Source organism: Oryx dammah, unplaced genomic scaffold (genome assembly GCF_014754425.2).
Source record: "Oryx dammah isolate SB20612 unplaced genomic scaffold, SCBI_Odam_1.1 HiC_scaffold_3, whole genome shotgun sequence".
In the NCBI taxonomy this organism is placed as follows: Eukaryota; Metazoa; Chordata; class Mammalia; order Artiodactyla; family Bovidae; genus Oryx; species Oryx dammah.
Window position 1 is genome coordinate 113101427 of NW_024070187.1, and position 23436 is coordinate 113124862.

Here is a 23436-nt window from a genome sequence, read left to right on the forward strand (position 1 = left end):
TGTGTGTGTGTGTGTGTGTGGTGTGTGTCAGTGTGCAGGTATGTGTGTGTGGTGTGTGTTGGGGGCAGTGTCTGTGCGGTAGGAGCAAGTGGTGGGCTTTGCTCAGGCCCTGTGGCTGTGCGCTGAGCGGTCTGCACACGGCTCTAACCAACCCCGGATCTGAAGCCCCCTCTCACCCCGCTCCAGGTGGGCTCTCAGGGTCCCCAAGGACCCCGTCAGCAACCCCCTGGGGGGACCCATGGCGCCGGACGCCCAGCGGATGGGTGAGTGCTTCTCTTGGTCCTCCTCCCCTGAGGGAGAGAGGGCTGAGGCGGGCAGGCACCTGCATTCCAGAAGCTTCTGGCTCCCCTGAGTCCGCCCCAAGCCAGAAAAGGTAGCTCGGATCCTCTCCCGAGATGTAAGGAGGCTCAGAGAGGTCCACTGGCTGGCCCAGACTCACACAGCGCCCAGGGAGGCCAGGCCAGGGTCCCCGGCTGCTCTGCCTCTACTGAGCAACGCCCCGTTCCACCAGCACCCTCGAGGCCTCTGCTTTCTTGCTGGTGCCGCATCAGACCCCTAGGAGGACCCTCAGACCATGGGGGTGGGGCGGGCAGGGGTCTTCTTTGGAAAAAACAGCCTGGCCCCTTTGTGTGTTAGTCATTCAATCATGTCTGATTCTTTGAGACCCCATGAATTGCAATCCACCAGTCCCCTCTGTCCGTGGGATTCTCCAGGCAAGAATACTGGAGTGGGTAGCCATGCCCTCCTCTAGGGGGTCTTCCCGACACAGGGATCAAACCCGGGTCTCCCGCATTGCAGGCTGATTCTTTACCATCTGAGCCACCATCAGGCCCAGCGTGTTTGATCTGACCCAGACTGACTGGTGTCTGCCTGGCCTGTGGCCCTGTTAAGTGAACATTTTCAGCTGGGTTTGCCCCGAGTGGACCCTGGGCCAAGTTGATCAGCATCTCCAGGCCTCATGCTCAGGGTAGGGATAAGGCACCACCTCCCAGGACTGCGTGGACACCCAGCCCTGCAGTCTCACGACCCTGGCCGGGTGCTGGGTCAGTTCTCAGCATAGCCGCAAGCTCACTGGCTAGGGACACCAATGGTGTGCTCAAGGGCCGCCTGTTGGCCCACCCAGGCCCTCCCGGTCCTGCCTCCCTGCACTGAGCATGTGTGGCCTCCTTCCCGCAGCCATAGGCCCGGCCTTGGCCGTAGCGGACTGCCAGGGCTCAGGGCCCGAAGAGATGACTTTCCGAAGCGGCGACCGCATCGAGATCCTGGGTGCTCAGGTGCCCGGCCTGCCCTGGTGCCTGGGCCGGCACGCGGCCTCCGGCCAGGTCGGGTTTGTGCGGACGAGCCTCATCAGTGTGCAGGGCCAGGCGTCTGAGTGAGTGGCTGAGACCCTGCCCCTTCCTCCTCATCACCCTCACCTCTGTCCCCGGGGCCCGGCTCTAGCTTCCTGTCTGGACCCTCTCCTGCCCTTCCCCCAAGGTCAGCCGGCGCTGCCCCTGAGACGCACAGGGGTCCATGTGCACGGGTGTCCCGGGGCTGTGGGACCAGTGGCACAAAGTTGAGGGCTTGAAACAACGGACTGGAGGCCAGACGTGAAAATCACGGTGCTGGCGGCGTTCCTGCCCCTCAGGGCCCGGGGGGACCCTCCCCACCTCCCCCAGCTCCTGTGGCTCCAGGCGGCCCTGGGCCTGTGGCCGCATCACCCCATGCCTCTCTCTCTTCTTGCTTGGGTCCTGTCTCCTGTTTCTCGTAAGGAAAACCCAGGATCACCTCTTCACACCAGCATCCTTGACTGGATCCTGTCTAAAATGGTCTTATTTCCAAATAAGGTTAGCTTCTGAGGGTCCAGATAGACATGGATTTGGGAGAAGTGAGGACACTATTCAACCCAGTACACCCTCCACTCCCCTTCGTAAAGCCCTTTGAAGCTCTGGATCTGACCTTCAAGGCCCCCTGAGACCCAGGCCTTGCTGACCCACATTTCAGGGGCCACTGCTCTGACCATCCACTGGCCCCTAGTCTTGTCTGCCATCCCTGGGGGGTGGGCGGGGGGCGGCACCCTTCCTGGCTGTGCTTCCTTCCTCGTGCAAGCCTCCCCACCCCATCTGGGGAATTCTCAGCCAGGCCCATCCAGTCACCTCCAGGTCCCCACCACCTGGCCCTAGGCAGCACAGAGGAGGAGGGAGGTGACCTTTAGAGAGTGGTCAGCAGCATAGGTATGTTCTTGGGCTTTTGTTAAGACGTCAGTACCCAGGAGTCAGTGTGTAGAAAAGACCTGTTATTGGTCCAGAAGCTGCCCCTGGGTCCATCACGAGATGTTTGTCCCTAGCGCCCCATTAGCCCTAATATCCTGTTTCATTCTTGTCTGGCGCCTCGGACAAACCTGAGCCTCCAAGACCAAGTCTCGGTTGTCACTCTGCCATCACGACACGTCCTACCAGTTGCTCTGTTCTCTAACTCAAGGGTCTGTCTGCTCCAGAGCCTCTTCTGCCCGCTCATCAGAAGCAGGTTGAAGCTGGGCTGGGCTCCGATGCTGATGAAACCAGACCTTAGTTCCCCAAGGCTTCATCTCAGACTTCACCAGCACTGATGGGCTTTCCACGTGCCCTGCTTGGTAGAACTCCCAGCACAAGACGGTTGCCACCGTCTCTGGGGAGACCGCAACGTCTCAACAGACAGCTGGGCCCCATGTGACTTAGACATGTCCTGAGCTTGCCAAGGGTCTGCGCTGCAATTGCTGTGGGTCTGAGCTGGTCTGTTGCCCTCCCTTCACCCAGAAGGTTGACGGGGCCCAGTGTCATTGATCCTATTTACAACCAGAGAAGCGCCAACAACTCCTCTCATTTACTCAAAAGTACTTTCTAAACGTCTTTCCTATGCCAGATCTGGGTCTTTTACCTTTTGTTTAATGAACATTCTGGTGGCTATTCTTTATTTCTTTTATTTTGTTATAATTTCGGGCTTAAGGAAAAGTTGCGAAAAGAGTGTAAAATTCCTCTGTGTCCTTCACCCAGTTTGCCCAAATGTTAACATGTTATGATGCCTACTTTCTCCTGTTTGTTTTTTACTTCATTTTTTTTCTTCTAAATTCTTTGGGAGTCAATTGCAAACACGATGTTCCTTTACCCCTAAATAATGCAGTGTGTTTCCTGAAACCAGAACATCGCTTGCATGACCGCAGTACAACTGTCAAAATCAGGAAACTAACACTGATAGAATTGTTTTCCACAGATCTTAGATCCTACTAATTTTCCCAGTGATCCCCTCTTTAGCCAAAGAAAATTCCAGACCCCATATTATCACCTGTCTATCTCTTGAGTCTCATCTCTTTGATCTGAGACAGTTCCTTGGTCTCTTTGTCCTTTAGGACACTTTTTTGAGGAATACAGGCTTATTATGTCCAACGTGTCATAATCTACCCTAAGGGTTTCTTTAACTTCTCATAATAGCTCCCTCTTAAGTTTCGAACTCCATTTGAAAGTCTCATATTTTGCTGTTAATTTAGTTCCGTAAGCAGAAGTTGCCTCCCCCTACTCCCTCCCTCCCTTTGTTCCTTCCTGTTTTTCCTCTGCCTGACTTTTCTGAGTACACGTGTGCTGGGTACCCGTGTTGTGTAAGGAGTTCTGAGAGATTGCAGTGTGGAGGGATCGCGTCTGCCTGCAGCTGTCATGGCCTGTCTCACAGGGGAAGGGGCATTTAAGGTGGGGTTTTGAAGGCTGCTCAGGAGCACCTCTTCCAGAAACTGTGATCAGCTGCATCTGTCACAGCCTTTCCTGCTCCTGGGTGTCTGCCTCTGGCCCGATCAAGCATCCTTGAGGGCGGGATCTATTTTGTTTTCATCTTCAGGTCTCCATCACTGGGCAGGGGTTATCTGCCAAGTGAGGGAGGGAAAAGGGTCTTCATATGAAATGTGTACTCGGAAACGTGCGGTCTAACATGCAGTTTATTTTTTCCAGCTTGGAAAATGTGATTTTTCTCAGTGAAGAAGAAAGGTCTTTCTTTAGCCGTGAAGGACGCTTTTCTGAGGAGGAGGCCAGGCAGCTGCTGAGAAGGACGTCCAGCACGAATGTCTGCACGGTGTACAGCCTGGGTAGGTGGGGGAGACCTGGGGGTGCTCCTCCCACCCCTCAGGATGGCCCCGGGGACCTCTCAGGACCTGCAGCGGGCTGTGCCTTGTCTGTTTCGTTACTCAGTCGTGTCTGACTCTTTGTGACCCCCGTGGACTGCAGCCCGCCAGCCCCTCTGTCCATGGGATTCTCCAGGCGAGAATACTGGAGGGTTGCCACACCCTCCTCCAGGGAATCTTCCCGACCTGAGCATGGAACTTGGGTCTCTGGCACTGCAGGCAGATTCTTTACCGTCTGAGCCAGAGGGAAGTGCCCTACAGACTGTGATTTAGAACAGTGTTCTTAGGGCAGATTCCCGGAAAGGCCATGAAGGGTGCAGAGCTTGCCCCCGGCTGACACCCCTCAGCCCTGTTCCGTCCGCACTGCTCTGCGAGGCTGGACTGTCCACTCTGCAGAGTGCGGCACAGCTCCGGCTTCGTCCACTGTTCGTGGTGGCAACCCCATCCCACTGCCCTTAAGGAATCTTCTTCCTCCTCCATCATTCACAGTATTGAATGCCAGCCCCTGGGCACTTACACGTGGCCAGACAGATGCTGGCACTGCCTTCAGGGAAGGTGGGGGGGGGTGACAGGAGAGACAGAGAGAAGGGGCAGGTAAGGGGCTGGGAGATGCAGGCAAGTGGGGCCTGAGCCTCCCAGCTGCCCCAGGGACGGGTCTCAGCTGAGCCGCTTCTCCACTGACTCTAGGCACCAGCCTAAGACTGCCTGCTCCGCGGGGACTGGGGAAGCAAGGGGGCCTAGGACTGTGGTATGAACAGTAGAGAGAGGCGGCGATTCGGCAGCCACAGCTGGAGGTCATGGGCAGAGGGGACGGTGTGGGACAGGCCTACCCGCCACTCCCTGGGCCCTGGGGATGCAACGTTTCAGCTCATCTGTTCCTTCTGCGGGAGGAAATAAATGCACACGTTTGGACACATCCCCTCAGATACGTGTACACGTGCGCATGCATACACACGAGTACACACAGACACACCCAAACACACACCTACATACGTGTATGTGTCCATGTGTACACGCTCATGTGAATACATGTGCACTCACACATATAGCCACACACCCACACTTGTGCACACACACATGTACACACGCGCACACACACACTCACACACATGCACACACACGTACACACACGTACACACACATGTCTTTCCTGCTTGCCTCCTGACACGTGTTATAAGATCTTTCTCACCAATGTCAGGATTAAACTAATGGATTTCTCTTCCTTTGTTGTTCAGTTGCTGAGTCATGTCTCACTCTCTGCCACCCCATGGACTGCAGCACGCCAGGCCCACCTGTCCTTCACTATCACCCTGAGTTTGCACAAACTCATATCCATTGAGTCGGTGATGCCATCCAACCATCTCATCCTCGGTCATTCCCTTCTCCTCCTGCCCTCAGCATCAGGGTCTTTTCCAGTGAGTCGGCTGTTCACATCAAGTGGCCAAAGTACTGGAGTCTCAGCTTCAACATCAGTCCTTCCAATGAATAGTTAGGGTTGATTTTCTTTAGGATTGACTAGTTTGATCTCCTTGCTGTCCAAGGGACTCTCAAGAGTTTTCTCCAGCACCAGAATTCAAAAGCATTAATTCTTTGGCACTCAGCCTTCTTTATGGTCCAGCTCTCACATCCATACATGACTACTGGAAAAACCATCACTTTGCCTAGATCGATCTTTGTCGGCAAACTAATGTCTCTGCTTTTTAATATGCTGTCTAAGTTGCCATTGCTTTTCTTTCAAGGAGCAAGCGTCTTTTAATTTCATGGCTGCAGTCACCATCTGCAGTGATTCTGGAGCCCAAGACAATAAAGTCTGTCACTGTTTCCGCTTTTTCCCGTTCTATTTGCCACTAAGTATTTGGACTGGAGGCTATGATCTTCGTTTTTTGAATGTTGAGTTCTAAGCCAGCTTTTTCACTCTCCTCTTTCACCCTCATCAAGAAGCTCTTTAGTTCCTCTTCGCTTTCTGCCATTAGAGTGGTACTATCTGCGTATCTGAGGTTGCTGATATTTCCGGCCATCTTGATTCCAGCTTGTGAGTCACCCAGCCTAGCGTTTCACATGAGTCACTCCGCATACAAATCAAATGAGAACTGAGGCCTCAGCGGATCTGCCCTCACTCAGCCAGCCTGGCCCACGGTTTCTTCCCTGCTTAGGGAGCCGTGTGGGGGGCCTCGCTTGCTGCGGTGGGGTCCTCTCCGCTGGATGCCGCGCGGTTGACAGCACTTCACACCCCCCTGTCCTTATGCAGCGCTTTCTCTCACTTGGTCTCCATGGCAGCCAGGAGGTGGGGGCTGAGGCGTGGGAGAGTGCTGGTGGTAGGGTGAGGGGTGTGCAAGTCCAGCTCTGCCACCCAGCCCTAGGGCGAGCCGGCGGCATCAGGGGAGCGCATCCCCTGCTCCCAGAGAGCGGGCAGCAGGAGGAGGCTGCCTCTTGGCGGGGGTGGAGCCCTGCAGGGGCGGGGGGTGCATCCTGGAGGATGCGGCTTCTTGGCTGACGCCCCCTGCCTCAGGCTGGACCGTGTCCCGCTCAGCGCTGGTATCAGGGGTGTTACCGTCCTAGAGCTGCCCCCCAACTCAGCCGCAACCCAGAGGGCACTGGTCCCAGGGTGATGCCGGCCTTCTCTCTGACTTTTCAGACACGTCAGAAGAAGCTGAGACGCAGCAGCAGCAGGAGGAACAAGGTACGTCCTTCCTACATGGCCTGGGAGCCCTTGGGGTGTGGGGCTGGGGCTCGGGGTGGAGCGGGCCACGGAGCTCACTCTGTGGGGAAGGGCTGGTGACATGCAGTCTGGCCTTGGGGGGAGGCTGGGTGAAGCGGAGGTGAGGCTCCCCCCGCACTGTCCCCCGTGTAGGTGGGGGGACCTCTCCACTGCCTGGCCCATAGCCTGGCCCGCTGCACTGTCCCCAGCAAAGAAGCACATCCCTGCCGTTGCCTGAAAGGGAAAAAGTTGCTCAGCCGTGTCCGGCTCTTTGTGACCCCATGGACTACGGAGTCCACGGGATTCTCCAGACCAGATTACTGGAGTGGGGAACCTTTCCCTTCTCCAGGGGATCTTCCCAACCCAGGGATGGAACCCAGGTCTCCCACATCGTAAGCTGATTCTTTACTAGTTCGGCCACCAGGGAAGCCCAAGAATACTGGACGAGTGGGTAGCCTTTCCCTCCTCCAGGGGATCTTCTGAACCCAGGGATCGAACCCAGGCCTCCCGCACTGCAGGCGGATTCTGAGCCTTAAGGGATGAGCTTATGCCTGACTCTGGGTTTCTTTCTTTCTTTCTTGGCTGCACCAGGTTTTAGTTGTAGCTTGCAAACTCTTAGTTGGGGCATGTGGGAGCTCGTTCCCTGACCAGGGAGTGAACCCAGGCCCCCTGTATTTGGAATGCCGAGACTTAGCCACTGGACCACCAGGAAGTCCCTGGTTTTCTTTCATTTAACCCAAAGCAGCTGACTTTCCCCATGTGCTGCTTGGAGGAGTGCAGTGGATGGAGAGGGCGTTACTGTGGAGGCTTATGTTGGAAAAGTCCCTGCTCTTTCCCACGCCTGCATCTCCACCACAGCAGAGGGTCTGCTTCAGGGATAGCCTGGGGATGCACGAGCCGAGGACCCTTTGAGATTTCCTGGGAATGGGACCCATCCATGCGCAAACATGGAAGGGCCCTTGGAAGGAGGGCCGGAAGCAGCCCCTGGGTCCCAGGGCTATCCCAGGGCCCTCCCCACTCCTGGATTTCTGCAGGCTGCCTTCGGGAGGACCTCAGCTGTCAGGGGCAGGGTAACAGGGATAATAGAGGAAGACGCCCCGGGGAGACCATGCGCCTCCGCTGGACGGGGCGTTTTTTAGCCAATCAAGTACACGGTCGAGTTTTACGTTCGCTGCTCAACTGGATTTTTTTTTTTTTTTAAATTCCTAGCCTTTACAGACTAATAGCTTTGAACACACTTTTTACAAGCGAACTTGAAACAGAAGAGTCTTTACCTCCCGCTTCTTTCCTTCCAAATTCCCCTTCAAGGCCCGTGTTTTCCCAACAGGAAATATAGCTTGTTTGCTCCTCAAGCCTGAACATGCCTTTAGGTGCTGGGTCCATCCAAGGCCAACAGGCCCTTGGCAGGCAAGGCAGGCGTGGGCAGCTCCTGTCCCCAGACTCTTCAGTTGTTTTTAACCCTTTAGTAACCAGATTCCCAAACCAGCCCAGATGAGCGGGACCCCGGGGTCTGGGAGCCGTGTTTCCCAGTTTCCCATCAGAGGGGTCCCCATGCGAGGGCCCGGCAGGTGGACACAGACTCCACTGTCAGTTCTGAGGGCACTTTGGAGCTCACGCTGGTCAGTAGCTCTGGTTGGCTACAGCTTGATGTCTTGGGGGTTCCTGCACGTGGCTGAGAGGAGAGGACTACGGTGAGGCACGTTAGTTGGTAGAAGCTTGGCTAACCTCCTCCATGTCCTCCCGGAAAGTCACCCCTACAGCCCTGCAGTGTGCCCAGCAGTCCACGGCACCTCAGATGCCCAGGGCAGCCTTATGGGGGAGGTGACAGGGATGTTGCCGCCAGGGGAGGGATGACCCTGGGCCTGCCTGGACTCAGATCCCACTCTCACCCATCTGGGCATTTTGGTCATTTGCAGAAACGTCCCCGCCTTGCCTGAACCCAGAGCCACAGGAGATCCTGCAGATGGTGAAGAATGTTCTAGAACAATGCAAGTCCTGCCAGGGCTGCCCCGAGGAACCAGGGTCCCCCAGTGTCCACAGGGCGTCCAGTGGTGCAGGCCTGCTGGACACCGAGGAGCCCTCCTGCCTGGATGTAGGAGATGACTGGGCCGACCCAGAGGCCCTGGGCTCGCAGCTGCTGTTCCTGGACGCACCCGGGTTCCAGGCCGGTTTCCAGGGCCTGTACGACCTCTCCCCGCCCGCGCTGAGCGGCGTGTTCGGCGGCTTCACCGACGAGGAGGAGCTGGTCAGGCGGCTGGCCGAGGCCCGCGGGGTGGCCAAAAAAGCCGGGCTGCCCATGGCCCTGGCCAGGCTCTGCTTCCTGCTGGGACGGCTGTGCGTGCGGCAGCTGAAGCTGTCTCAGGCCCGCGTGTACTTCGAGGAAGCCCTGGGGGTGCTTGGGGGCCGCTTCGGGGACCTGGTTCTGGTGGCGGCCGTGTACACCAGCCTGGCCTCGGTCCACCTGCGGCAGAAGAGCAAGGAGAAGTGCGCACAGGTGGTGCCCAAGGCCTTGGCCCTGCTCCTGGGAACGCCCGGCCACGGCAGCAGCTCTGAGGCTGACTCTGGCCTCCTGACCCTGGCCCTGCGGAGGGCCATCGGCAGCCGCAGCCCACAGGCCGAGGCCCGGGCCTGCTTCTTGCTGGCCAAGCACCACACCTGCCTCAAGCAGCCGGAGGAGGCCCTGCCCTTCCTGGAGAGGCTGCTGCTGCTGCTCCCCGGGACGGTGGGGACCCCGGGCGCCTCCTGGCCCATGGACTGCTACCTGCTGCTGGCAGGCATCTACGGCCAAAGGTGCCTGCCACACCTGGCGCTGAGCTGCCTCAGGGCGGCCTCGCTGCGGGCACAGGGCTCGCTGCGCAGCGCACTCCGGAGCGCGGCCCTGGTCCTGCAGAACAGCCCGCGGCTCCCCGTCCTGCCCGCCCAGCTCGCTCACTACCTCCGGTGGGCGCTGGCCTCCCCGGCCTCCAGCTCCGGGCGGGCGCTACGTGGCCCCGTCTACGCCAGCCTGGCCCAGCTGTACAGCGAGCACGGGTGGCAGGGCAGGGCCATCGCCTTCATGGCGCAGGCCGTGGAGACAGACGCCCGGCTGGGCGGCCGCACCATCGTGGACCGCCTGGTAGCCCTGGCCTGGCTGCACGTCCTTCACAGGCAGAGCCCGGCAGCCCTGGGCATCCTGGAGGCCCTCCTGGAGGCGGCGGTGGCCACCCCGGACCAGGAGGGCCTGATCGCCAACATGAGGGCCGTCGCCCTGAAGAGGACCGGCAGGACCCGGCGGGCGGCCGAGGGCTACTACCGCGCTCTGAGGGTGGCCCGGTGCCTGGGCCGTCCACGGAATGAGGCGGTGGTCCTGGCCAACTTCGGGGCCCTGTGTCTGCAGGCCGGCGCTGGCGGGCTGGCCCAGCACTACCTCCTGGAGGCCGTGAAGCTCTTCTCGCGGCTGCCTGGCAGGGAAGGTGGCCCGGACTTCACCCGGGTGCTGCTACGGCTGGGGGACCTGTGCACCCGCAGGGCGCTCGCCCGGCGGGCCAAGTGCTACTACGAATGGGCCTTTCTGGTTGCCGTGGGGACGGACCACTGGGAGAGTGAGTGTCGGCAGGCGGGCTGCCTGGGAAGCAGGGCTCTTTGCATTTCTCTTCAGAGCGTCCTGGGGGTTGCAAATCAGAGGCAAGCGGTCGCTTCTCCACCGAGAATGCCGAGTGGTGGGAACCAGCGTGTGTTTTGAGGTGCCCCATGTTGGGCCAGATGTCCCCATGGCAACCAGCTCATCCCGAGTTGCCTGGGACCATCCTGCTTTCTGCACTGAAAGTCCCGAGGCCGGGAATCCTGGCAGTCTCAGGCAGACAGGGAGGGGGTGACCCCAGACGCAGCCCAGGCCAGGCAGAGGGGCAGCCAAGCCAAAGTGGCCATGTGGGCCTTGCATACTGGTTGCTTTGCTGGCGCTGTGTGCTTAGTGTCTCCCAACAGCTGGGCACCTCAGACACCTCCCCGGCCCAGAGCATGCGGGGCAGCTGCCTCATCCAAAGGCAGCTGCTGCAAGTGGCAGGCTCTGGGCGGGGGTCCACCAGCAAACACGCCCAAGTGGCCCTCACGGGGGCTGTGGCCAAGCCACAGGAAACCGATCCTCGGGCCACGAGCGCCACAGAAGCAGGTGCTCAGCTTGGTGGTGGGGCGGCTCCAGGCCCCAGCTGGTAGGGGGCCGGCTGTTTAGTCTGGGACCCGAGGGATGAGAAGACTTTAGCCAAGTACGGGAGGGGGCCTGGCAGGAGGCACAGCAGCCTGTGCCAAGGCCCTGGGGTGAGTGACTGGGCCCTGCAGGGCGGTGCCAAGTTTGGAGTGAGTGGCTCAGGTGATGGGTGGTGGGAGCCTCAGGTGGGAAGCTAGGCAGGGGCCCAAGACCCCAGGCTGTGGTTTGGCATTTTCCTCAGAGCACTGGGGCGCTACTGAGGGTTGTAGACTCTGTTCAGTGAGGCTGGAAGGGGAATCCCCTGGACCTCCAGGAGGAGCCAGGAGCTGGGTCCCCCGACCTGCCCTGCAGCCTTGGGCAGGTTCAGGCGGTGGTCAGCAAGGGCACATGGCCCCCCACTGGCCTCTCAGAAACCTTCTGTGATGCCCCCACACCCCCAACCCAGGCACTGGGGGACTCAGACTTGGGAGTGCACAGCTGGGGGACCCAGGAGGTCCTCCAGGGGGTCAGGGGGTCTGCCCCTCCGCCATACGGAACGGGGAGGGGACTGAGGGCAGTGCTGACCCCCAGGGTCGCCCACCCTCGCACTGGTTCTGCTTTCATGAGTGCATTTCACTAGTTTCTGTCTTTCTAGGGTTCACTTCATTTAGATGGTCTCATGTGTTGGCGTACAGTCGCTCACGGCTTCCCCTTTTTTTTCCCGTGAGATCCGTGGTGATGTCCCATCTATCCTTCCTGGTTTTAGTCATCTCCAGCTACCTCCTTTCTTTTCTTGGTCAGTCTGGCTAAAATTTTGTCACTTTTGTTAACCTTTTCAAAGAACTGTGATTTGGTTTCATTGTTCTTTATTTTTCTATTCTCTACTTTATTATTTTATCATCTCCTCTTCAACTTTGATTTTTCCTTTCTTTTGCTTGCCTTGGATCGAGTTAACTTTTTCTAGTTTCTTAAGGGTGAACTTTAGGTTTTTGATTTGAAATTTTTATTCTTTTTTGGTTGTTTATCTTTCAAAATACTTAGCTATTTGATTGAGCCGGTCTTAGTTGCAACATACAAAATCTTAGTTGCAGCATGCAGGACTTAGATCCCTGACCAAGGATTGAACCCAGGTCCCCTGTGTTGGGAGTGCAGAGTCTTAACCACTGGACCACGAAGGAAGTTTCTCTCTTTGACCCGCTGGTGATTTGGTGGTGGTGGTTTAGCTGCTCAGTCGTGTCTGACTCTTGTGACCGACCCCATGGACTGTAGCCTGCCAGGCTCCTCTGTCCATGGGATTCTCCAGGCAAGAATACTGGAGTGGGTTGCCATTTCCTTCTCCAGGGGATCCTTCCGACCCAGGAATCAAACCCAGGTCTCTGTGTTGCTGGCAGATTCTTTACCGACTGAGCTACAAGGGAAGCCCAGTGATCTAGGAATGCGCTCTCCATTTCTACAGATACGCGAATGTTCCTAACTCCTTTGTGTTATTGATTTCTGATTTCGTTCATTGCTCCTGGAAGATATGCCTTCTATGCTTTTGGCCCTTTATGTTTACGGAGGACGGTTCTCAGAGGCAGCCTCCAGTCTGTCCTGGAGAATGTCCATGGGCACGTGGAGGACGCCGTGCTCTGCTGTTGTTGGGGGTGTGCTCTGCGCTCTGTTAGGTCTGGTTGGTTCACGGTGTCATTCAAGTCTTCTCTTGGCTTGTTCACCACCGGGTCATTTTCAATAGTGCAAGTTCCCAATTGGTTCCATTCCTCTGGCTTTAGAACAGGTGAGTAAGGCTGTGGGCTCTGAGCCCGGCTTCACGAAGGAGCATTGGCTGTGGAATGCGGGAGCCGGATTTGAATCCCGTCTCCACTGCGTGCCCTTTGCTCCAGCTTTGGACTCAGCTTGCCGGTCTGCCTCGCCGGGATGCTGGTGATCCACTTGGTGGGAGCTTAGCCCCTGTTCAGGCTTCCCTGGCAGCCACGTTGGTAAAGAACCTGCCTGCCGATGCGGGAGACATGGATTTGAGCCCTGGGGCAGGAAGACCCCCTGGAGGAGGAAATGGCAACCCACTCCAGTGTTCTTGCCTGGCGAATCTCATGGACAGAGGAGCCTGCTGGGCTGCCGTCCATGGGGCTGCAGAGTCGGACACGACTGAGCCGCTGAGCATGCTCACAGGCAGCCCCTGTCTGTCTGGGAGGAGCTTTGTGAAGCGGAAATATGTCCCGGTCCATCAGGGGAGCCCAGTCAGGACCGCCCAGCCTGGGAGTTCTCCAGTGACCAGCACTGTCCCTTGAGCGTCTGTGACGTGCCCTGCCTGGCCCCGTCCCGGCTGCTGGCCGGCTGTGTGACCTCAAGCCAGACACGCAGCCTGTCCCCACGTGGAGCAACCCCAGCTCACAGAGGCGGGCGCGCATAGGGGCTGCGGGCCCTGGAAGGTTGCTGCAGTGCCTGACAGGGCCTCTCCCTTCCGTCTCCCGCCAGGCCAGCTGCTCGCCGTCCAGCGGCTCTGTCACTTCTACGGCACGGTCGCGCCCAACGAGGCCCGGTGCGTCGTCTACCACGAGTTCCAGCTCTCGCTGGCCCGCAGGGCGAACGACAAGGTGCTGGAGGGGCAGCTCCTGGAGGCCATAAGCCAGCTCTACCTGTCCCTGGGCACCGAGCGGTGAGGGCCGGCCCCAGGGCGGGGAGGGTGCGGACGCCATCCCAGGACATCCCTCTGTCCTTAGTGGCAGTCGGGCACTGAGCCAGCAAGCTCTGTCTTGTCCCCAAGGGCAGGGGTGAAGCATGTGTTTCTGAGTCATCCTCCCTGCCGTGGTAGCTTCTAGAAGCTGGCCCCAGCCTGCCCTGAGTGTTTTCTCGCTGGCCCAGCACTAGGCCACGCGGTCTGGTCCTTGTTTGTCCCCTGACATGTGAGGACGGCGACCGTGTGTGCCTGGAGGGTCCTAGTCCACAGGAGACAGTGACTGTCCCGCTTGCTTCCCCAGAGCAGGGTTTCGGGGTCCCCTGTGAAGCCCACCCGGAGCGTCCTGCCCGGGGGTGGGGAACAGATAGCTGGGCCACACAGCTGGCAGGCTGGCAGAGTCTCATAACACCACATCCAGTGTGGGGGCTCCTTGAGAGCAGAGAAGGGGCTGGATTCCCTGGGACTCAGGAGGGATGCCTCTCACCCTGGGGCCTCAGTTTCACAGCAGGACCAATGGGCCCACAACCTTGATCAAGGCTCCTCAGAGTGGGGTCCCGGGGTCAGCAGGCCCACCCCACCTGGGTGCTGGTGGGAGATGTGTATTCCTAGGCTTCCCAGGGGGCTCAGTGGTAAAGAACCCGCTTGCCAATGGAGGAGACGCAGGTTTGATCCGTGGGTCGGGAAGGTCCCCTGGAGAAGGGCATGGCGACCCACTCCAGCATTCTTGCCTGGAGAATCCCGTGGACAGGCGAGCCCGGCGGGCTACAGTCCATGGGGGCTGCAAAGAGCTGGACGCAGCTGAGCTCACGCGCGTGGCAGGCCTCAGCCCAGACCTTCTGAGCCAGCAGCTCCGGGAGCCAGGCTCTGCCATTTGTGTCTGACCAGCCCCCTGGGGGGTTCTGACGCTCCGTCCGTGTCAGAATCCTTGGCCTGGATGGGCTCTACGTTTCTGCCCAGAGGCCACGATCCCTGCTGTGTCTGGAGGTGACGTGGGCCTGTGTGTGTGCAGGGGGGGCAGAGATGAACCGCTCACTCCTTAAGGCCCCAGGGTTGCCTGCTTCCCTCCCTAAGGCCTCCTCACCTTTGCTGGATGAGAGCTGTGTGTTGCCCCGGCCTCCCATCAGCCTGGACGCGCAGGCTCTGGGCCTGGCCCCCCGACACCCCCAGGTCCAGGGTGGCCAGACGGGCCCCCGGAGAGAACCCAGTCCCCTCCACGTAGGGGGGCAGCTGGCCCGGGAGGCCGGCTCTGAGCACGCACCTCTGTCTAACCCCAGGGCCTACAGGTCCGCCCTGGAGTACACCAAGCGCAGCCTGGGGGTTTTCATCGACCTGCTGAAGAAGGACAAGGAGGCGCTCGCCTGGCTGCAGGCGGGGAAGATCTATTACGTGCTGCGGCAGAGCGAGCTGGTGGACCTGTACATCCAGGCGGCGCAGGACGCCGCCCTGTACACGGGGGACCCTGGCCTGGGGCTGCAGCTCTTCGAGGAGGCCGGAGACATCTTCTTCAACGGGGCCTGGGAGCGCGAGAAAGCAGTGTCCTTCTACCGGGTGAGCGCCGCCCCGTCCCGAGGGTCCAGGCGAGTGGGCTTCAGGGGCGACCCTCCTGGGGTGCAGGACCTCCCCACCTCGCGCACAGGCTCAGCTTCCGGGTGGTTTGGTCAGAGACCATCCCAACCCCCAGCCCCAGCCTGGGCAGGACAGAGCAAGAAACGCCCGTCGGAGGACACGCTTCCCAGAGATCCACACAACCCTGGGAGGCAGGGCCTGCCCGCATTCCACAGAGGAGGAAACCGGCTCAGAGAGGCGCAGGGGCAGGTCCAAGGGCACACAGCGCATCAGACGGAGGGCCGCCGGGACCAGGGCTCAAGTCTGCATGTGCCTCCCGGGGGGGGCGGCGTCCCCGCCTCTGCCTGACCAGTTTGCATGAGGCTGGGCCCCAGGGTAGAGATAAAAGTAGCCTCTTTGGTGCACAGGGGGTGTTGGACCCTCTGGTCAGGCCCCCTGCACCCAGGAGGAGCAAGGCTGGTCTGACGGGCCAGGCTCACAGCCCTTGCTCATGCCCCAGGGGCCCTGGGGATGGCACACTGCTGAGAGCTGGTGGTGTGGTGTGGAGGGAGGCTTTCCCAGGCGGCGTTAGCGGTACCGCACCCGCCTCCCAGTGCCGGGGCAGGAGAACTAGGAGACGCGGGCTCAGTCCCTGGGCCGGAAGGTCCCCTGGAGGAGGGCGTGGCAACCCACCCCAGCGTTCTTGCCGGAGAATCCCACGGACGGAGGAGCCTGGCGGGCTACAGTCCAGGGAGTCACAGAAGAGACACGCCTGAAGTGACCTGGCACGCGAAGCTCCAGGGGGCTCACGGGGGCAGACCCAGGGTCCCTCAGGAGGGCAAGGGCCTGACCGCCTGTTGTGGGAGGAGGAGGCCTGACCTGCCCTCTGTCCCCTCAGGACCGGGCGCTGCCCCTGGCGGTGTCCACGGGGAGCCGGGAGGCCGAGCTGCGGCTCTGCAACAAGCTGTCCGCGCTGCTGGCTGAGATGGAGACGCCCCAGGAGGGCCTGGAGTTCGCCCACACAGCCCTGGCGCTCAGCCTCACCCTGGGTGAGCCCCGCACCCCACCCCAAGGGCTCCCCACCCCTGAGGTCTAGGCAGGGCCTCAGTTCCCCAGGCCCGCAGGCTCCTCTCTCCCGCCCTGGGGCCAGGCTGCTGAGACGGGCGGCAGAGAACCTGTCCCGTCCCGCCTGAACATCAACAGCTCTGTGCCCCCCGCCCTGCCCCCGCGCCCCTTGCTGGCCAGGGGGCCAGCCGGGGCACCCTGCACCGCGGACATTCCAGGACACGCCAGGCAGGGCCGCCTGGTGCCTTTCTGCCTGCCATGCCCTCCTGTCCTCCCCTCCCCACTGGCCCGTGGGCCCTGCTGCTCTCTGCCGGCGAAACCCCGTCCTCCTCTCAGGGGACCTGTGCCTCCATGCCCGGCTCTTCTAGGCCATCTGTCTTCCCCGAGGCAAGGAGCCCGACAGGGCCAAGCACACAGTAGGTGTGCCCCTTGGGGGGCCTTCAGGCCCTGCAGAGCTCGCCCTAGAAGAGGGAGGATTTTGCAGGCAGCCTCATCTGGTGACTCCCTGCCGAGGCCGGGGTGGAGGGCGGCTGAGGATACAGCAGGGAGGCCAAAGGTCGTGTCTGCAGAGGCACAAACTGCAGGGCTTCTGGGTTCTCCCGGTCAGAACAGTAAGCAAAGCTCCCTGTCCAGGGGACTCTGTGCAGGCCTGGGTTGGGGGGTGTCCTGCTCCACGACTTTGCCACATCCCAGAGGTGCCAGGAGAGCGGGCATCACTAGGTGCCCCTTAAAGATGGGAAGAGGAGGGCATGGCAGCCCACTCCAGTCTCCTTGCCTGGAGGGTCCCGTGGACAGAGGAGCCTGGTGGGCTACGGTCCCTGGGGCCGCAGAGTCGGACCCGACTGAAGCGGCTTAGCACGAGTGGGACTTCTGTCCGGGGCCGGGAGGGGACGGGCTGGGGCTGTGAGATGGCATCCGCCCCCTTCGGCATCCCCAGGGGACCGGCTGAACCAGAGGGTGGCCTGTCACCGGCTGGCCGCCCTGCACCACCGGCTGGGCCACAGCGAGCTGGCGGAGCACTTCTACCTCAAGGCGCTGTCGCTCTGCACCTCGCCGCTGGAGTTCGACGAGGAGCCCCTGTACTACGTGAAAGTGTACCTGGCACTTGGCGACATCATCTTCTACGACCTCAAGGTTGAGAGGGGTGCAGGCAGGGCCGGGTGCGGGGCATGGGGGCCGTCGCCCGGCTCTGAGGGAGGCCTTGCGGTCCTCTTCCTCAAGTCCCAGGGGTCTCCTCGGAGCTCTGGGCCCCCCTGTGAGCTGCAGGCAAGGCTAGTGGACACCGTCTTTGCTTCCAGGCGGGTCAGGCCTTGCCCTCAAGAGCTCAGGGTCAGTGGGGGAAGCTGCCACTGGGTAAAGGGCGAAATGAGTGTAGTTGGGTGGCCGGGGGTAGGGGGGCTTCTGGATGGGGTGACTGCAAAGCTGTGTCTTGACTGCCCAGCAGAAGTGAGCCACAAAAAATGTAGGACGTGGATAAAGACATTTCTGGGGTGGGGGAAAGTGAGAGTTCGAGAAAATGAAAGTCACTCAGTCGTGTCCGACTCTTTGCAACCCCGTGGACTACACAATCCATGGAATTCTTCAGGCCAGAATACTGGAATGGGAAGCCTTTCCTTTCTCCAGGGGATCCTCCCAACCCAGGGATCAAACCCAGGTCTCCCGCCTTGCAGGCGGCTTCTTTACCAGCTGAGCCGCCAGGGGGAAGTGTCACCATTATTCCCAGAGACCCATGTTGCAAGGTGGGCCTCCCAGGTGGTGCCAGCAGTAAAGAACCCGCCTGCCAGTGCAGGAGAAAATAGAGATGCAGTTCGATCCCTGGGTCAGGCAGACCCCCTGGAGGAGGGCACTCTGGTATTCTTGCCTGGAGGATCCTCACGGACAGAGGGCTTACAGCCCATGGGGTTGCAGCTAACACTTTCATTTTCCGGTGGCAAGGCACAGCCCACAGCCTGACACCTCCTCCAGGAAGCCTGCCAGTCTGTGCAGAGCTCTCCTTTCTTCCTTCCCGGAATCCTCATATCCTGGACTGGGGGAGAGGGCGTGTCCCCTTTATCATCTCGCTGCACAGAGAGGGGAACCGGGGCTCGGGTGGGCCGTGAGTTGCCCCAGGTTTTACGGCAGGGACACCCAGCACCCTGGCTGAGCCCCTGCCCTGTCGGAGCTGCAGTGGTGGGAGCTGGGGCCACTTTTCCGTTCGTCTGTGAGCCCTGCAGTGGATGAAACAAGGGCCTGTGGATGTCTCTTCTATTGCCCCTTCCCCTCTCCCCATACAGGCAGACATCACCCCTACTCTGGGTCTAGCCCTGCCCCTGCATGGCGTCCCTGATCTGTGTTGGTTGAGAAGTGAGGGTGCCCCAGCCCAGGGCTGAGTTCTCCCCTTCCCCCTCCCCAACCAGCAGCAGTTAGGAGCTGGAGCCAGCCCTGGAAGACCCCCTACTGCCCCGGGTAACCCCCAGCCCCTTGACTAGGCAGGCCTGACTGTGCACTGGCGACACCTGCTGGCCATAAGTCGTCCCTGCAGCCACTGCTGTGTCCGGAGCTGGGGGATTCTGGGGGCAGCGGTGACCTCTGCAGCTGAGCCCCTCCCCCCGAGGTCCAGGCCCCGAGCTGCTCAGGATTTGTGCGGTTCGCTCTTCAAGTGCTTTGCTGCAGCAGGAGCTGGTGCCCCCACAGGGCAGGGAGGAGACTAGGCTAGGCTTGGGCAGCTGATTATGGCAGAATGAGGGGCAGTGGGCTGGGGCTTCAGGACCTGGGACCCTGCGGCCCTGTGGAGAAAGGGGGAACCCCTGGAGGTGGGGGCTGCTGTGGCGTCTTCACCAACCGACTCTCTTTAGCCTGTGTGTGTTGTGTCATAGCAGAAGGAGCAAGCCCTGGACTAGGAAAGACGTGGGTGTGAATCCTGGACCTGCCACCCACCAGCTTCTACACACACATGTGCACAGGAATGCACACCCCCCTCCGCCACCCACTCTGGCCAGTTCCTTCCATTTAGTTGGGATGCCGCCTCCTCCAGGAAGCCTCCCCTCCCACCCCAGGCTGAGTGAGGTGCTTCCCAGGCTCCCACAAGCTGCCAAGCTTCCCTGTGCGTCAGGGCCAGTCACACCTCTTGTTGCCCAGAGTCAGCTGTGTTTGGCTCCCTGCCCTTTCCCTGCAGCACACACACACACACACACACACACACGGTCCCCCCGCCTGGCCAGGGGACAGTGACTGCTACACACGCCTGCTTCCATTGTCTTCTGGGTTCTTGTTCTGTGCGGGGGCAGTGATGAGCCAGGGCTGGTGTCTGTGTCCTCTGTCCTGGGGAGCCCCTGTGAGCAGGAGGGGACAGGCAGGTTTGGGTTTAGTGCCTGCCCGCGAGTGACCTCTGGGGGGGTGGCGTGGGGACTGGGGTGGGAGGCAGAAGTTGGCAGGGGTGAGGGGACGTGGGACGATGGTGCATCCAGGACAAAGATGCGTCTCAACTGGGAGACCACGTCCTGGAGGGGGTGGGGGTCATGCCCCCTCAGGGTGGCGGGATATTCTGAGAGGTGACGCCTGGAGCCGCTTTGCACCAGGCCTGGTGCAAAAGGCCAGGCATGCTGGCATCAGCGTGGGTGTGGGCTGCAGGGGGTCAAGCCAGGCCACCCTGGGCCACGTGGCCCTGCAGGGACCTCTCAGACCCCAGCCTCCCAGATCTCAGCTCAGCCCAAGGGGAAGCCATGGATTATCTTCCAGAGGCCCCGGGGGTGAGCAGGAAAGAGGCTTCCAGGAGGAGGGGACCAGGCACTACAAGGTCTGAGGCCCCGGTTCCAGGGCCAAGGCGGGAAGTGGGGACCGGGGGTCCCAGGGCCACCGGGATGGCAGTCCAGGCCCCCGTAGATGCCCGGTCGGTCTCAGGCAGCCCTGGGAGGAGCAGGGGGCTCCTCCCTGGGGGAAACATGCAGGGCCTGTCCAGAGGCGCCAAAGCTGGCCTGTCTGGGGCGAGCAAGTGTCCTGCCCGCCTGGAGCACTGTCGCGGGCCCAGCCCTGGAACTGCCCTGGCTGGAGTCCTAGCCCAAGGAGAGGCTCCCCCGAGGAGGCCGCCCTCCCTGGCGAGGTGCTGTCCCCTCGGTGACTCGCTGTCTGTCCCCAGGACCCGCTGGACGCGGCCGGGTACTACCAGCTGGCGCTGGCGGCAGCCATGGACCTGGGCAGCAAGCGGGCCCAGATGAAGCTCTGCGCGCGCCTGGCCTCCGTCTACCACCACTCCCTCCTCGACCGCGAGATGTCCCTCTTCTTCTATCAGAAGGCGCGGGCCTTCGCCACCGAGCTCAGCGTCCGCCGGGGCCACCTGGTCCCTGGGCCTCCGTCCTGAGCCCAGTGCTTGCAGGCACGGCCTCCGGCTGGCCCAGGGTCTCGGGGGCTGGCTTCCTGGGAAAGGGAGGCACGTGGTCAAGGGGCCAAGAAGCAATAAATGTGTTTTGCAGAAAGCCTTCTGGAGTCCCCAGGCTCCCCCATCCCCGGACTGCCTCCTGGGGAGTATGTGGGGATCAGGGCCTGTCCCCAGGGGGCCGTTCCGCTGCTGCACCCCATCCTCGGGTGTGGGCAGGTAGGACTGGGGGTCCAGCCATCCCAGGCCAGGTCCTCCCAGCCAGTCAGCTGTGGGTCGTGGGATTCCCTAGGCACCTTCTCTCTTCCCTAGACCCTCCCCGAATGTCCAGCACTGGGGCCTCTCTGCTTTGAATGCTCGAAGCACACTTTGAGGTTAGGACTGTCTGTCTCCTGATGAACGGCTGAAGAAACGGAGGCACGGAGAGGTTAGGAGCATTGCCCGCAGCCATACAGCCGGTAGGAAGGGGCAGAGAGCCAGAGTCCAGTGTACTCACCCCTGCGCCAGCCTGCTAGCCTGCCTCACATCATGTGTCCCGTTAGGACCTGAGGGCAGGGACCTACCCCAAACGTCTCTGCCCCTTGTCTGTGACGGAGACAGAAGAAGGGGCTCCAAGTATTGCCCCACCTGGGTGTCCTCCGGCCCAGCCTGGCCAGTCCCACCTGCAGCTTCTGATCAGCTGTCGGGACACACGGAGGCAGGGCCTCCAGCCAAGGGGCAGCCACTGGGTGCTGAGTGTAGTTAGAGGCTTATCTGGACCACCTACCCCAGCTCTGCCCGCCCCCTCTCCTGTCCCTCCCAGCGACCCGCCAAGGGCTGGGAATTCAGGCAGGGCTGAAACTGGCTCCTGACCCACAGACGGGGTGCTGAGGCTCGGAGGCCGTGGGCAGCCTCATGGCGCGCTTCCGAGATTCTCCTTTAGATGACGTGAAATGCACATCCTGTGTGTGCCTATGTGTGTGCTTAATCGCTCAGTCATGTCCGACTCTTTGCAGTCCCGTGGACCTCCCGTAGCCCTCCAGGCTCTTCTGTCCATGGGATTCTCCAGGCAAGGACACTGGAGTGGGCTCCAGGGATCAAACCCAGGCCTTCTGCACTGAAGGCAGATTCTTCACTATCTGGGCTGCCAGGGAAGCCCGCATGTCATGCAAACCCCCATTAAAAGTGACTGATTCAGCGGCATATGCTGTACCTGCAAGGCTGTGGAGCCACCACTGTCTAGCTCCACAACATCTCTGTGTCCCCAAAGAAGCCTCCTGGACCACCGAGCAGTCACGGCCCCTCCCATCTCTCTCCCCAGGACCCTCATTAACAGAAGGAAACAGAATCAGGAGACCCCTGGCTGGTTTCTGCGCCCAGGAGGCGGAGCCTGGAAGGCCCAGAGTCGGGGGGAGGCGGGCAGGGGCGCTCCACCATTCTCTGGTCCTGGGGTCTGGAGCCCTGAGCCCCAAAGTCCTCTCCCTGCTTGGACTTGCCTGTAGGGCCCCCCCCAATCGCCCAGGCCTCTCCCGCCAGGGGGCAGCAGAGAACTTTCCAGAAGCAGCAGCTCCCAGGCGGGAGGGAGCAGGTCCCAGCAGCAGGGCCAACAGACTTCCCTGTAACCCTGACCCTGGGCTGCCTTCTCTGAGGGCTGGGTGGGTTCGCACAGCGGGCGGAGGCCGCGCTGTAATTGAAAACACGGATGGCCTGTGCTGGAGGTGGCAGGAAGCCCTGTCATGGTGACCCCAGGGTCACGGCACTCTGAGGTCACGGGCTTGCTGGGCAGCTGCCTGGCCGGGCCTGCAGCCGCGCTGCGTGGGGTGTGGCCCGGGTCACTCCTGGTCCACCACCTGCCTCAGAACCCGCGGCGTCCCTGGCCGTCCAGGAGCCATTAGGTTTCCGCCGCTTCCATCCGGGGTCCCAGCCCCACGCCCTAGGCCCCTGGGGGGCTCGGGCAGCCCAGGACCCCTTGTTCTAGGGCGGCAGACCTGGAGGTCCAGGTGAGGCCCGGTCGTCCAACCTGTGGGTTCAAATCCCAGCTCCTCCCGTAGAGGCTGTGGGGCTTCAGGCGAGAAGCTTTACTTCTCAGAGTCCTAGTCTGGTCCCAACTAAGACACGGCTGATGATCGCTGCATCTGGGGTTGAAGTGAGGATTTGAGAAGCCGAGGGCTCAGCTCAGAGCCAGGGCTAATAGTGGCCTGTTTCCTATTAACGGTGATGATTGCCAAGGGCTGAGTGCCAGCACCCGCAGGCTACAGAACCCGGAACCAGAGCGTGAGTCACTGATCAAATCGCCCAGCCTCTCAGACCCTCCGTCTCTTCCTCATCTGTAACCAAAACCAAACCCCACAGCAGGGTCCTGAGCATGAAGAGAAGCTGTGTACCAGCACAGAGCAGGCAGGCACCACCAGGCGGCCGAGGCATGGGGCAGGCAGGTGGAGGCCAGCATTGGGCTGCCGTGGGCCCCGGCCGACTGGGCTCCAGTCCTGCCCTGATGCTGCAGTGGCCAGGGCCCTGGGAAGCAAGGCCCCCTGCCTCCTCCTTTGGCAGAGTGCGGGGTGTGGGGCAGGCGCGCGCCTGGCACAGGGGCAGACAGCCCAGGGGCCCTGCCCCCGCAGTGTCTCCATTGGGTCCACCCAGGCACCTTCTCACTTGGGTTCACTGCGCACCTACTGTGTGCAAGCTCAGTGACCCCTGCGGGCCAGGCATGGGCTGAGCCACAAGTGGCCCCTCCTGGAGGAGACCCTGGGGCTGAGGATAAAATCACACTCCCTGCAGGGAGTCCCTGAAGGCTCTCCCACACACCTTCCCAAACCGAGAAGGAAATCAGCCTGCCCAG

General features: G+C 60.8%; 1 protein-coding gene across 2 annotated transcripts in view; it reads left to right on the forward strand.

The window, feature by feature from the left end:
- SH3TC1 (SH3 domain and tetratricopeptide repeats 1) overlaps window positions 1-20721 on the forward strand; it is a 38970-nt gene extending 18249 nt beyond the window's left edge. For both annotated transcript variants that reach the window (XM_040237628.1, XM_040237629.1), the window contains 10 exons: window positions 187-263; window positions 1177-1372; window positions 3954-4087; window positions 6759-6803; window positions 8738-10402; window positions 13456-13636; window positions 14932-15205; window positions 16101-16251; window positions 17205-17401; window positions 20382-20721. In XM_040237628.1, coding sequence (XP_040093562.1) covers window positions 187-263; window positions 1177-1372; window positions 3954-4087; window positions 6759-6803; window positions 8738-10402; window positions 13456-13636; window positions 14932-15205; window positions 16101-16251; window positions 17205-17401; window positions 20382-20603 — 3142 coding nt within the window. In that variant the 3' untranslated portion in view covers window positions 20604-20721. The remainder of the gene's footprint in view (window positions 1-186; window positions 264-1176; window positions 1373-3953; window positions 4088-6758; window positions 6804-8737; window positions 10403-13455; window positions 13637-14931; window positions 15206-16100; window positions 16252-17204; window positions 17402-20381) is intronic.
- The last annotated feature ends 2715 nt before the right edge of the window (window positions 20722-23436 follow it).